The following is a 14,119-nucleotide window of genomic DNA, read 5'->3' on the forward strand; positions in this document are numbered from 1 at the left end:
ACTTGATTAACGTTCCCAGGGCTCTCTTCATAACTATGGGGGTCTTGGAGAGTATGACTGCATCATCTGCATAAAGCAGCATGGGTGTGTGCCTTTGTGCAAGTTTGGGGGGATGACAATCGGGTGTTTGAAGGTGACTTGCCATATCATTAATGTAGAGAGATGGAATCAAATGTGGCTTTGAAATCAATGAATGCCACATATAACTGCTTAGATGATCCATTTGGGTATTTATTGATAAGGCGTTGCAGTAGAAGGAAATTATCCAGGGAGGAGTGACCCTGCTTAAATCCAATTTGCTCTTGCGCTAACAAGTTATTTTCAATTACCCATGTCTCCAGCTTAAATAGGAGATGTCTTGCGTAAAGCTTTCCTATTACATCCAGCAGGCTTATTGGGACCACAATAAAAAAGATCCACTCTTGAGGGAACCTACCAGACCTGTCTATATGAGTAAACAGGGTGGCTAAAACAGGTGCCCACCAGTCCTGGCAAGACTTAAGTAAATCAGGTGGGATAAAATTTTCACATGGGGCTTTATTACTTTTCATTATAGAAATTAGGAATGTTATTTCACTAACAGATACAGGGATCCACTCAGGTGAGTTAGCTAATGGGATCATCACAGGGCATTTAACTACACTATCTTCATGGGTTTGATCACTAAATAATTTTTAAAAATGTTCGTCCCATCGGTCCTTGGATATGTGGAATGAAATTGCAAATTTCTGAAATTGCAAATATGTGTAAGAACCTTGTCATGTTTTTCTGAGTTAAGGCCAGGGCAAGCTCTTGCCAAAATTCTCTTACTGAGGCAAGTTTTTTTCCTCTTAGTAGGCATTTATATTTATTACAGATCTCAAAGAAAGATTTGGGTAAGCAGTTTGTTTCTTCTTGGGACTGGCAGAAGTATTATAGGGTTGGAATGACAGCCCCCAGAGTGCAATGACAGATCTTAGGAGCTGTCATTCCACCCTTGGGGCTGTCAATCCAATCCCAGAACACTTCTGCACATCCCAGGGGCCATCATTCCACTCCCAGAACACTTCGCTAGTCCTAGGGGCTGTCATTCTACCTTGGGGGCTGTCATTCCAATCCATCCCACATTTTATTTGCAGCTTTTTTTTGTGCTGTAATGTATTTCAATGGAGCCCATGCAAGTCTATGGGCAATCCAGGCTCCTATTATCTTCAATGGGCTGTGCAGCCTCTCCCATTGTTTCTAATGGGCTAGACTGTCATTCGTTTTAGTACATCTCGCCCGCTCATTATGGTTATTATAGGGCACAGCAATATTAATGTTTTTGCACATAACATAAATTTTTTTTTTAAAGCTTTGCGTGACAGAGGTATACATATCGGGTGAGAATGTTATTATTGGGTAGATATCATGCCATGCTTCCGCACACAGTGGTGATCTTTGTCCACCAAGAGGGAACGTCCCGAAGGGAACTTGGGAGAGCGTGACCTGGTCCAGCTCTGCTTGGGGAAAGGGGGGGCATTTTTTTGTCCACCGTCATGGCAGGGGGAGGGCTATAATGACGGAAGCCCAACCCAAGCCGAGGGGAATACTGCAAACATTTGTTGTTGATGTGTAATCTCGGCTGCGGGCTTTCCCTGCTAACTCTGCGCCCATGTATAAGGGGTTTCTGTGGCAAACTCTTCGCTGCATAAATAGCCAGGGATAAAGTGATTGTGAACCATTTTCAGTACCAAATGGAGGGAAAGTGGAGTGGACAAGAAATGATAACACTTGTCATTAAGCGTTGAAAAAACTTAGTGCTGAAACAGCCATAGTAGGGATCAGAGAGGGTTTTTTGAGAACAGGTCTAATCACTGCCTTCTTGAGCACAGGCGGTACAAATCTCACTTCAAGGAAGCATTGACCATTCTCCTTACTTGCCCAGTCCCCCTGCAGCAGCTTTTATCAACCAGGAAGGGAAGGATTGAGAACAAAGGTAATAGGTCTCACCTGTCCAAGGATCTTGTCCACATCCTCTTGTTCACTACTATCCACACTTATTTGGAAGTCAGTCCACTTTAAATGGATATGACTTACTTTTAAGTATGAATGGATAGATGGATGAATGAATGAATGAATAGCTAGAGGCTGCCAGGGGAAGGAAGGAGAGAAAAGGTAGGTTGGCTGGTGGATGGAAAGGAGCAAAGGAAACAGGGAAAGGTGAGAGGCTATGGGGGCTTTCACGAAAAGAAAAGAGGAAATAGTGGAGGATGGGGGAATGCAGGTCCCCTACTTGTTTGTACTAATTAAAGCTGAACATTACATGCTTTGGTGTGTTATTTTAATATTTAACTGTTAAGGGTTCAAGACTTGAGAGAAAAATAAGATTTTTGTTGCACATTAACAGATGTAGAGCTATGTACTGCCAGAGGTAAAGATCAGAGACCACAGGGCACAGTGCCTTCCTTTATCTGTCTCTGTCCCAAACAAGATTTGTTCTCTCTCATGGCCAAACTAGATAATACAGCATCCCGACAGATGCCCACAATTTTGTACCGATTACTTCCCAGCTGGAAACTCCTTTAAACTGAGCCATGGGTGCCTAATTCTGGTAATACCGGGGGGGGGGGGGTCCTGCCTTTCCCCCAATTGTTTTTCCAACCTGAAGTGTGTTGGGGTGGGGTTATTTGCCTGTATGCCTATGGTGCTTTTTTGGGTTGGAAAAATGGTAGAAAGGGCCTCCTCTTCTCCCTGTGCTGTGGTGGTTACAACCAGAATCAGGCCCTCGCAGTGCAGCTAAAGGAATTCCCACCTGGGAACTGTCTCAAAATGGCAGGCATCCCTGAGGACACCTGTATCATCTAGTTTGGCCCTCAGGTGAAAGCCTAAGCTAACCCTGGCATGAAGAAAGAGTCAGGTAAAGAGGTTTTCTATAGTCCTTCCTCAATTTTTCTGAGGTAGTTAATGAAGTATAAAACAGTGAAAAATAAATAATAGATAACACAACAATTAATTGATTGGTTTGCATAGCTAGCAAACAATTTGCATAAGATGCAAATTAGGTTACCAGATCTGCAGAACTTGAATACAGCAATCCTATGAAAAAGAAATACAACTGTGGGACACAAATGTATGTATTTCCCCCCCACTAGCATTGACAATTATTGGAAGCTACTTGCATGAAATGTTCTTGTTTGGAAGCTATTTAAATGAGACCAGAAATCTTCTGTAAGCAGTGGCTGATTTTCATGTTACTTATATTTAATGAAATTTGCAACTCTGATAATTCTAGTTGTTGATGTTGCAGCTGAGGTGAGACCTTCTACCTTCAGCCTGCAATGATAAACCTCATTTTTTTCTACTGGCAAAAACTTAAGAACACCTCATGACTGACTGGATGCTTCCAAAATGATGATGATTCGTAAGCTTAGAGAATTAATAAATTCATTATTTCTCCAACACTTTATTATAGTTTAAAAACAGCAGATCATAACACAGGTACAAATATGATTGATTGAATGAATAAATAGTGACAGGGTAGCATTGATAACAATTGCTTTTTCTTGGAACTGCCACACACTGGGGAACAAAAATTATTCAATATAGTGTGTATTTCCTTTGCTTGAATAACAATAATGTTCTGACTTGTCAGATTTAATTTTCTGTTTATACTGAGCTAAATATATTAATGGCTCAGGTTATGTCTTACTGAAAACTAATGCTCATGTGTAAACAACAATACTGGTCAAACTGTGTTGGGCCAGTATATATAATGAAACTTCATAGTGGTGGATTCCTGTCACTCTATATGTCTCTGCCAGACCTCTACCGAGATATATATATATATATATATATATATATATATATATATATATATATATATATATATATATATATATTTGCAATCAGACCCAAACTAGAGGTCTGGCAGAGACATATAGAGTGACAGGAATCCACCACTATGAAGTTTCATTATATGAGTTTGGGGGTGGGGGGATCCCAGCACCTTAGTATTGCAAACTATATTTATCAAGCAAGGCTGGAAGGAATAATGTAATAGAACAGGGCATGGCATGGGTTAAAATGCACTGAACCTTGGCCCAGCAAGCCCAACCCTGAATTTAGGTACAGTTGTGCATGGTCATTTTCAATACTACCACACAGGAGATTGACAGAATACACATTTCTCTTTACAATGAGTTAGTTTCCTGAAGATGGCATAAAATGGAAAATCGGTAGAGTAATGACAAACAAATGTTTTAAAGTGGTGTTAGAATCTGCATATTGGTAGGACAGCGACATATTCGTATCTAGGAGAGCTACAATCTCCCCCTCCCCCCAAAAAAACCCCCAAATGAAATTCTGTTCCTTTACTGGATGGAGTACATCAGATGATAACTCACACATGTTCAAAACATCAATCCTCCATTTAAAAAAATGATTTGAATGTAATATATTTGACTGGACTGCCAGTGTTCAGATGGATCCTGTATGTTGCTAATTCAATGTTTCTTGCTGCTAAAGGAGATGGTACTGCTCTCATAACATCCAGCTTGATGAAGAATTATATAGAACTATTTCATATTATTTTGATTGATTGTAGTATTACAGGGCTCTGTTTTTGGATTTTGCTTTGGACCAATATGGCTACTGGCAAGCTTTTTTCTCTTAGGGTATCGCGCTTTGACGGCACTAAAAACACACATATCAGAGCACTGTTGCCACAGGACAGGGTATCATGTTTTATAGATCCAGGCTATGACAGCTGGTGTCACCCTCTTTAAAAAGCAATCCTGAATGTTGTGCAGTGAATACAATTAAATGGACACTTGCTGAGGGACTAATCCAATGTTGAATTAGGAAGGTCAAATATATTTTCCCTGTAGAAAGATGAAATATGGGATAATGAGGGAAATGAACCACTAGGGGGCTTCATGGACACAATATTTTGGCAAGACCTTTTCATGGTTTGTGATTTTTCAAAGGGGAAAATGAAGCAAAAGGGTCTGCATGTATGAACAACAAGAAGGTGCAACAGCTAAGAAAGACAGTAGTTTTTCTCATTCTGATCATTTTCTGGAAAGCACATCAGATACTAATTCACATCTGTTCCAAATACTGATCCTGTATTAAAACACACACACCCCTTCTATTATAGTAAATATAATTTTGTAAAATGGTGTATTGAATTGAGATACGTATGTCTGAACAAAAACTAATTTCATATTATTGTCAAGCTATTGAACTTCTTCCATCTGAATTTTGCAAGAAAGACATTCTGTTCAATTTAAAGCCTAGCAGGCCCATGCATATTATGAAGCCTTGTATGGTAGTGATTTAATAGTTTGCCTCAAAGAGACTGGCACAGTCCAACAACAGTCCAAAGACTTTAATGGGCAGTTTTCACTGGCATCAGATTCATGGAATAATCTTTTTCCTGGCTGGACCACTTCAAACTTTAGGTTAGGAAGGTGGATTGCACAATTCAGTTACTCATGAAAACTAACAAACAAAAATATTCTGCATATAGAATACTAACGTTTCAATTAAAAGGATTCAGTTTAATTTTTCCCCCTTTTGTCCCATGCTATTTTGATAATGTTGTGTGTGTGCATGTGTTTGGTGGGGAGAGGGAGCCTAAAGCACTTCAGTCCACAAAAAGCTTTATCCCTTGAATCTGTGGATGTATAAACTGACCCTTAGGCAGTGTGAATGTTGATGTGCAAGCTGGAGAAACATCTCTGTGTGAGACACAAAAGAAATCTGCATGGGGTCTGGCCAGTGTGCACTTGCATTGCAAACAAGTCAAATGTTGGTCAGAGGTGCCATCCACACAGGAGAGGTGTCAGCACATGGGTGCCTTGCGCAATACCGTTCTTGATACAGGAACTGTGGTGCTCTCATTAAAAACAACTACTACAACTGTGGCCTAAAGGTGAATTCATATGGTCAGACTACTGACACCAAAGCAGTGCCATAACTAGTCATTTGAGCCAGAGTGCTATAATGGAGCTCTGGATTTGGACCAGGTACTGATCTCCATACAGCTATGAAGCTAGTTTGGGCCAATCTGTTTAAGTGGTAAGGTTAAAATGTGGTTTCAATATATATAAAGAACAGTATAGACTGTAATAAATAAGTCATAACAAATAAGACTTGGTGTGCCCAGGGTATGTTCACCGTTTTGTGTAACATTAACCCTTTTGCTTTGTGGTCCTGTAAACGACTATCCTGATCTGCTTCTTATATACCATCACACTTTGGAGATATGTGCCGGTCAAGAAAAACGCTACTATGGAATGACATGTAAATGAAGCACAGTGTACACAGCTCTGTTTCCACCCAGCATGTTCTGTACAGCTGCATCAGAGTGCAGAAGGAGTTGCATTAGTGGCATCACAGGCCAGCTGAAAAGGACATCATTTTAAGAATAACAGCTGTAGGGGAATATTTCCAAAGGCCCAAGTGGCTCCCTTTAGCTTGATCCTGCAAAGTGCTTTGCTGGTTTCATGCTTCATCAGGTTCAGGCTATCTGAGGCGTCTAAATTCCATTAGAAGTCAGCACTAAACAGGCAATGAAGTGTCATGTTTGCTTTTGAAAATCTGTCCCTTAATCTTCTTCTAGAGTGGAAAGCAAAAAAAAAAAAAAAAAAAGCAATCCTTTTATTGAGCAGAAAAACGGTATGTGTTCAGCTCTGTATATTTTAGATTTAAGTCAGTGCTGAACTAACCTCTTAGTTGGCTGTAAAAGCCACATGGAAGAAAGCAGACTTGATAAAATTTTTGATAAAAGTCTCAATCCCCCCAGTTACTTTCTTGTAATGCAACTTACCACAATTCATTAAAAAGCCAGTGGTCAGGAAAAAGCAAGAGGGGCATCATTTTAACACTTTGATCCTTAAATGCAGTTGGGTTGGAGGTAAATCCTCCACCGATCTTGATTCAGATAGTTATTTGCAAGCTTTTTTCCACTTCAGCAAACTTGGTAGCAGAGAATCACATAGATCTTTTTGATGATCTGTGATTGAAATTGTGTTGAAAAGCTCACAATACAAAATGTGACCATATATGATTTTGAATTCTTTTATCTCACTTTTTAACAGATGTTTGTAAAGTGCATTTTCATGCAGAAAGTGAGACGTTTATGAACTTTGCTTTCAACATAACCCTATCCCTTCCGAATAACCCATGCGACATTCTTATTTATAGTAGCAACAAGGTAAGAGTGATGGATTTCAGAGCAAACAAGGTCCACTTAGCCCATGTTGAAATCTTCAGTGCGTTTGTATCTTTTGCCCTTCCTTCAAGGAGTTTACGGTGGCATTTCTTCTGTGCAGTCACCCTATGGAGCTGACTAACCATGTAATCCTGAGTGGGGGGCAGGGGTTTGCATGGTGCAAGTGGCACGGACACCTTTAGGAATGGGCTGCCCAAGAGAGGCATGGAAATGGTATCTTGTAGCCAGTTTATTTTTTTCCTTTTTCCCTTGTAGCCAGTTTCAGCCAAGCTGCGAAAACCCAAGTTCAGTCTCAACAGTCTATTCACGATACCATACTGACTGTGTGTGTGTCGGATGGTCGTGTGCTCAATACCCAGTTCACAACCCTATCTCTGGCAAGCTGACACCATGCCAATTATCACTAATCCCCACCCCCATCACAGCCTTCCATCAGCAGGTGAACACTTTTGTTTTGTGTGATCCCTCTTTCCAGCTTCATGTTTTAATTTGCTGTCTTGTGTTTTATATACATATTTTTTACTCTGGTTTTTAATTGGTTTTATGACGTATTGTTTGTTATGCTTGTTTTAATTGTTAGCCTTCTTGGTGGCCCTGACTGCTCAAAAAGGTAGGATATAAATGCGGTATATAAACAAATCAACAGAAGGTAGGAAACTGTTTTGAAGAAGAGGGCAATAGGAAGCAACAGGAAGAATTGGACCTGCTTGACCAGATCTACTCCTGCTGCCTGCTCACCAGGCAGACAGGTGGCTGGGACAGGAGCTGGGCAGAAGGAAATGGAGGTGTTTAACAACAGTGTGGCACTGGGGCTGTGGGGAGGAGAGCGAGCGAGCAGGGGAAGGCAGAAGGGGTTCCGATGAACTGGAAACAGCAGTGGTGAAGGGCAGGGCTAGAATCATGAACGTAGAATCCATTCCTCTATCCCATGTACCTTATCCATGAATTTCATAGCATAGCTGCAATAGTTAATTGGCAGATAAATATTTTTTAAAGTTGTGAGGCCTGGTGCTGAGATTGAAGGAAGCATAGAAATGTTCAGAATGGCCTTTTCTCTGAATGAGGAACAATAAGATTTCACATTTATGTAGCATTTTCATATTTCAAAGCACATCACACGTTATCTTGTAATCTTTACCACTGTCTCATAAATGAAACTTTCACTAGTGTCAGATTCTGGGGGGGAGGGGCTGAGAGAAAGTGGCTTGGAAAGCCTGCCTAATGAATTTGTGGCAGAGGAAACATTTGAACCAGAGATCTTTTCAACGGTAGCCTGTTTGTTTAGCTACTATGCTTGGTCTGACCCAGCATGGCTTTTCTTATGTTCTTATCAGCATTGTCTTTCTTTAGCAAATAATAGAGCCTATCACACATCAGTAAGCCACAAACAGGCCCCCGCGAATCTCGGTGGTTTTGACGATGTGCAGATTTTTAATGTATAAACCAATAGGTAAAAGGCAGCCGAGCAACTACATATTCTTTAGTTGGTGAAGAACTGCGCTCTTTTAAGATTCCATTGTTTTAAATGGGAACTTACAAACACCCTTTCACATCAGAAAAAGCGATGTACTGCCTGTTGCCTGTGTTTACTCGAAAGTGAGTCCAATGGGACGTTCTTTAAAATTATTGCGGAGGAAAGGGCACGCTGTCGGGCTCGTACTCTCCCTCCCCTATAAATAAACATCTATATATGCATATATAAAAGAGCAAGAGTCCAGGAGCACCTTAAAGACTAACAAAAATATTTTCTGGCAGGGTATGAGCTTTCGCTTTCGCTCATACCCTGCCAGAAAATATTTTTGTTAGTCTTTAAGGTGCTCCTGGACTCTTGCCCTTTTCTACTACTGCAGACAGACGAACACGGCTACCCACTTATGGTTCCCAACCTTTTTTTGACCAGGGACCACTGTTCGGTGCAGGGCCCCCAAGGTTCAAAATAAAAATTCAGAGAACTTCAAAATAAACTTTAATCATAACTGTTAGTAAAACATTAAACTTAGAATAATATTTGAATATATATATTCAAACTTTTAATTGAAAATATTAATTTATTATGGGTTTATAACTTTGTTTCGTGGACCTTAATTTAGTTCTCGCGGACCCCTGGGGGGTTGGGAACCAGTGCATGTATAACATCGCGATTAGAATTGAGAACCGGGGGAGCGCCCTCCGCTGCGCGCCTTCGCGGAGCAGAAAGTTTGCTGCGCCGCGCGCGACGGGATGGCACTTTCCGTCCAATTAGGTCTGGATGGGCTGCTGATTGCGGGGAGGGGCGCGAGCTCCTGCGCGCGCACTTCGCCAAGAGCGGCGGGGGTTTGTCAAAAAGAAACCAACCCCCCCCCCACAGGACTAGCGAAGGCCGGCCGAGCCGGAAGGGCGCGTGCCGCGAAGCCTCGCGCTGGCGGGGTTCGTGGAACCCCGTGCCTCCAAGCGCCGCAGCCGCCCCCCTCCCTCGCGCCCGGACAGCTGTGGCACACACACACACACACACACACACACCCCCCAGCGCCGCCCTGCCCAGTCCCCAAGCGACCCTCCAAAGTTAGGGGGGGGGAACCCGTCCAGGCCCTTCATGAAAAAAGGTACAAAGAAAACACCCCCCCCACCACCACCCCAAATAGAAGCCGTGGAGCTGGAAACCCGGGACCACAAGACGCCCGGGAGAGGGAGACCGAAGCGCCGCGTCGCCCAACTTTTCCCTGGGCTGTTGGAGCGCGGCGCTGCCCAGACTTTCTTCCATTCCCCTTCCCCGCCTTCCGCACCCACCCCTCTTTCTGTCCAGCGTGGACGCCTTGAGCGGCTAAGGCGAGGGAGAAGCAGCGGGAGGGCGCGTGCGGCCGCTGGGCGCAGAAGGAGCCGGCTGGGGAGGCGGGCGGGCTGGCTGGGGTCGCGCGCGCACGCCCGGGAGCGCCTTCGCAGTCGCTCGCTCCCGAATAAAGTCCCCCCCGTCTGCGTTTGGGCGGGTGGTTTTTCTTTTCTTTTTCTTTTCTTTTCTTTTTTTGACAGCTGGGCGCAGACGGCCTCCGTCGGATCTCCCGGGTTTTTGCCCAAGCAAAAGTTTCCCGTTTCTTCTCCCCACCTCCTCTCACCCTTCCCCGGGACCAATAACAAGCAGCTCTGAGGTACCGGGGGGGGGGGAGGAGGAGGAGGAAAAGGAAGCAGCGGCGTGTTGTTTCAGTTTTGGGACGACTCATCTCCCCCCCCACCCACCCACCCACCCACCCACCCCCCAACCTGTGGAAGGATCAGACTCCAATTTCTTTGCCTCCTGACCCCTGCAAAGCCTTTCTGCGCTTTCCTCCCCTCCCCAACGCGAACGTTTGGGTGTGAAAACCCGAGAGGCTTTAAAAAAACAATAATTGATCACCTGGAGGGTTGCTGAGATCTTGGAAAGAACAAGGTGGGGGGGAGACTTGTAGGGGGAGAGAAAAGCAGGCGAAAGGACGGGCCGGTGCAGGCGCCGCCGTCGCGAGGAGCTGCAGAGCCAGGGGGTGCTCTTGACAAGGAGCATGCCGAGATGGTAAGAAGTTCCAACATCCTTTCTTTATTTCCTTTAAAAAAAAAAAATAGGCGAGAGGGTGTTTTTGTTTTTTTGGGTAAAGCGTGCCGTCAAGGAAACAGCCCTGCCTGGAAGCGTCTTTCTCAAACCTTTGGAGCAAACAAGCAGCGGGGCAAAAAAATTCCTGCGCTGCACGGACCCGGGAAGGGGAGGCGGGGGGGGGAGGATAGGGAGGCTACGAGGGCAGGGGAGTGTCGCGATTGCAAAGTTTGCCCGAAGTTTCCTCTCGCCCTCCCCTTGGCGAGTGGAGGGGAGAATTGGGACGCCCGTTCCCTTTTATTTCATTTCGCGCCAGGGAAGATGTGTTCCTACAAGCCGGAGGGGGGGAAATGAAATGAACGAGGGGTTTTCTTCCCCCCTTGGGGAAAGATCTCCTCTCGCCGTGGACGTGAAAGGTGTTGCCCGAGTGGAGGGGGCTGGTCATCGTTGATAGGGTCTCGACAGGCTCCGGGGTCGAGGGGGAGGGGGGAGGGGAGCGGGGGGGGGGAGCTGCTCGCGCGCGCCAATGAATCCCGTCCACAGCGCCGCGAGCTCTGCGAGGCCAGAAGTGCAAAGCCGCCGGCCGCGAGCAAGTTTTTGGGCCATGTGCTTTTTGCAGTTTGCACTTCTTCCGGCGGCGGCTGCTCGCAAAACTTGCGCGGGGGAGTGCTCGAGCGGGCTGCGAGAGGCTGAAGTGCACAGGCAGGCGGCGTTGAAAAGAGGGAGGCGATGTTGCCAGGCTCAACACGGGACAGCAAGAGCCGTCGAAATCAGGGAGCGTGCGTGTGTGAGTGAGAGACGGAGAGGCATCATGCACGTGATTCAGGCTGAGTGTGTGTGTGTGTGTGTGTACATGAAACGGGAAGGCGGGAGGAAGCCAGGCGCTCTCCAGGAATTTGCAAAACGGTGCTATCTTTGGAAAGCCGGCCCCACTTTTTAATGCGGGGAGACGATATCCAAATTGAAAGAAACCAGACAGACTCGGATTGCATAATAATAAAGTCTTTTCGCTGAGGTTGTGTGATGGTGGACTAAATAATAGCCGCATTTGAAGACCTAGGGCTACATCTATTGACATTGAATTGCACTTTGCAGTTTATATGACCCAACTGGTTCAGCTAACTGGTTCATCCTTAGTACAGAGATATGTGTGAATTCTTTTTGGACCACTGCCTTGCTTTTTAACTGCACTTTTAACTCCTGCATGTTGCTGTTGTAAGCCCACTGGAGGACCGGATGCTCTAGATAGTGTTTCTGTAATTAGAAAGTATTTCGTGAAAATAGAGGGCGGAGGGGGGGGAGGACTGTGTGCTTTCCCCCCCCCTCCAAGTGACATGTCTTGTTCCAGTGATCAAAGCCACTGTTGGAGTGTAGGAGATGTGACAGTCAAAGGCAGGCAACAATAAAGAGGGGAGGTGGGTGGGTGAAGGAGGGGAGCATCTTATGCTCAGGACTGTGGTTACAGTAACACTGACAGAAATTAAAGTGGCTTTGAAAGCAGCCTACAATTTATGATGCTTCTCATTTACCCTAGAGTCAAGCTGTTGTAAAATTGATGCACAAAGCACATCATGGAATAATCTAAGTAGACCCAGGATTAAAGTGTCTTTAAAAAAAATTGTGCCTCCTTAACAGTTAAAATTGCTTGAAGCTTTAAAGTCAAAGCAATATGCTGTAGATCTTTTCCCTATGAAATGTTAAGAGACAGGAGAAAGGATTATTTTTCTTTATAAAAATCGTTATAAAATCTTTTCACATACCATCCGTATCCTTGCTTATCTTCCATGGTCAGTAATTACTCTTGAAAATGATTTTTTTTTCAATTTAAAAACGGGGGAGAAAGGCACTTGCATTTTAATAATTAAGCTCATTCAAACAGTGATGTTTAATAAGCCTGCCTGATCTGCGAATCTTCTGAAGAATACAAAGTCCCTACAAGAGAGCAGGGAACTTGGGCTTGTCCTTAAACATTTTAGGGGTGCGTGCTCCTTAGCTTCTGACACTTCGTAGTGTGCTTGTGAAAGTTCTTAAACGTTACAAAGTTTAAAATTCAAATTGTATGCTTGGCAAGGTGTATATTTGGAACTTGACCGTGTGAATGGAAACTTAATATTCATGGATGATTGAGTGCGCTTGATCCAGTTCTCAAACTGATCCAAATACAAAAGCCAGGCTCTGTGTTGTTGCTTGCTTGGGTTTAAAATAAAAAATAAAAAATGCATGCTTTAGAAAATAGCTACTTTAAAGTACTTACGGTATGTCATGGGAAGTATAGCAGGCACATATGTTTATTTCCACTGGGCTGAATGTTTTCCATTTTGACAAATGGTGATCAAGGTTCTACATGAGTATATGATAGACCAGGTTACTTGAGGGAAAGGAGTCAAAGGGCATAAAACTCTATATTACAATGTTTAAATGTTAATAGTTTGAATTATGAAGTGAGATTTTTTTTAAAGTTCTCTACTTTCTACATCACATTTTGTCCTAATCTTGGTTGCTGTCAGGGATGTTTCATGGTTGTGCAATTGCTGCAGTCCAAGAATGCCAATTTGCATTCCAGGAGTGTCATTTGATTACTTTTATCTGCACAGTTCCAAGTCTGGCCCAGACCTCTCATTTCATCTTGCCACGCCACGAGTCAGGGCTGTGTCATCTTTTTCAGGAATCTGCTTGAATTAGACAAGGTGGGGGTGGGGAAGAAAAGGAAAAGAAAAGCACTTCATGTTTCAGCTACAGTCCCCCTGTTAAACTTGTCAGCGGCTGGAGATGATTCACTTGGGGCCCTGAGCCCCACTATTCAGCTGAGGGGTGAGTCTGTTCAGTAAGCTCATGGACAGGTAATGTGTGGCAGCCCAAGAGAACAGAAGTTAATGTAATACTGGTCTGCTTAGTCCTCCACATGCTGACCCAGTGCCATCCCCACAGTTTTCTCATTTGATCTTGCCTCACAAATTGATTTTTTCTTATATTCCACCCTCTTCTATTTTGGAAGAGGTGTGTTTGTGCTGTGTTAGTTATTAAGAGACTGAAATTAGCTGAGCAACTTAAGTTGGATAATACTGCTGCTCTGAAAAGATGAAACTGGACACTAGCCACACACACACACACACACACACACACACACACACACACACACAGTAACCAAGGAGCAATATTCTTTTGTTCTTACTGATTTAAAAAAAATCTCCTCAAAGTATTGGTGGTTTTGACAGTGTGTACTTTTCTTTAAAACATCTTGCAGGATGGTCTATTTGTCACTGTATCAAACATAAATTCTCTTTAAAAAAAGTGAACAGCTCAGTGGTATATAGTAGAGGCTTCCTTTGGTATTTCACAGCTGAAGTTCCTTGTTAGAAATGATTTGCTGATCTATAACAAGC

At 43.7% G+C, this 14,119-nt stretch overlaps 1 protein-coding gene across 4 annotated transcripts in view; it reads left to right on the forward strand.

The window, feature by feature from the left end:
* The first annotated feature begins 10,614 nt into the window (after positions 1–10,614).
* BNC2 (basonuclin 2) overlaps positions 10,615–14,119 on the forward strand; it is a 473,229-nt gene continuing 469,724 nt past the window's right edge. For 3 of the 4 annotated variants that reach the window (XR_008933277.1, XM_056848069.1, XM_056848071.1), the window contains exon 1: positions 10,680–10,718. Coding sequence is in view for 3 of the 4 variants with exons in the window: in XM_056848069.1 (XP_056704047.1) it covers positions 10,708–10,718 (11 nt within the window). In the remaining variant the exon portion in view is untranslated. Of the gene's footprint in view, positions 10,719–14,119 lie in introns of all 4 variants that reach the window. The other variant, XM_056848070.1, reaches the window with a different exon arrangement.

Source organism: Euleptes europaea, chromosome 4 (assembly GCF_029931775.1).
Source record: "Euleptes europaea isolate rEulEur1 chromosome 4, rEulEur1.hap1, whole genome shotgun sequence".
Taxonomy (NCBI): domain Eukaryota; kingdom Metazoa; phylum Chordata; class Lepidosauria; order Squamata; family Sphaerodactylidae; genus Euleptes; species Euleptes europaea.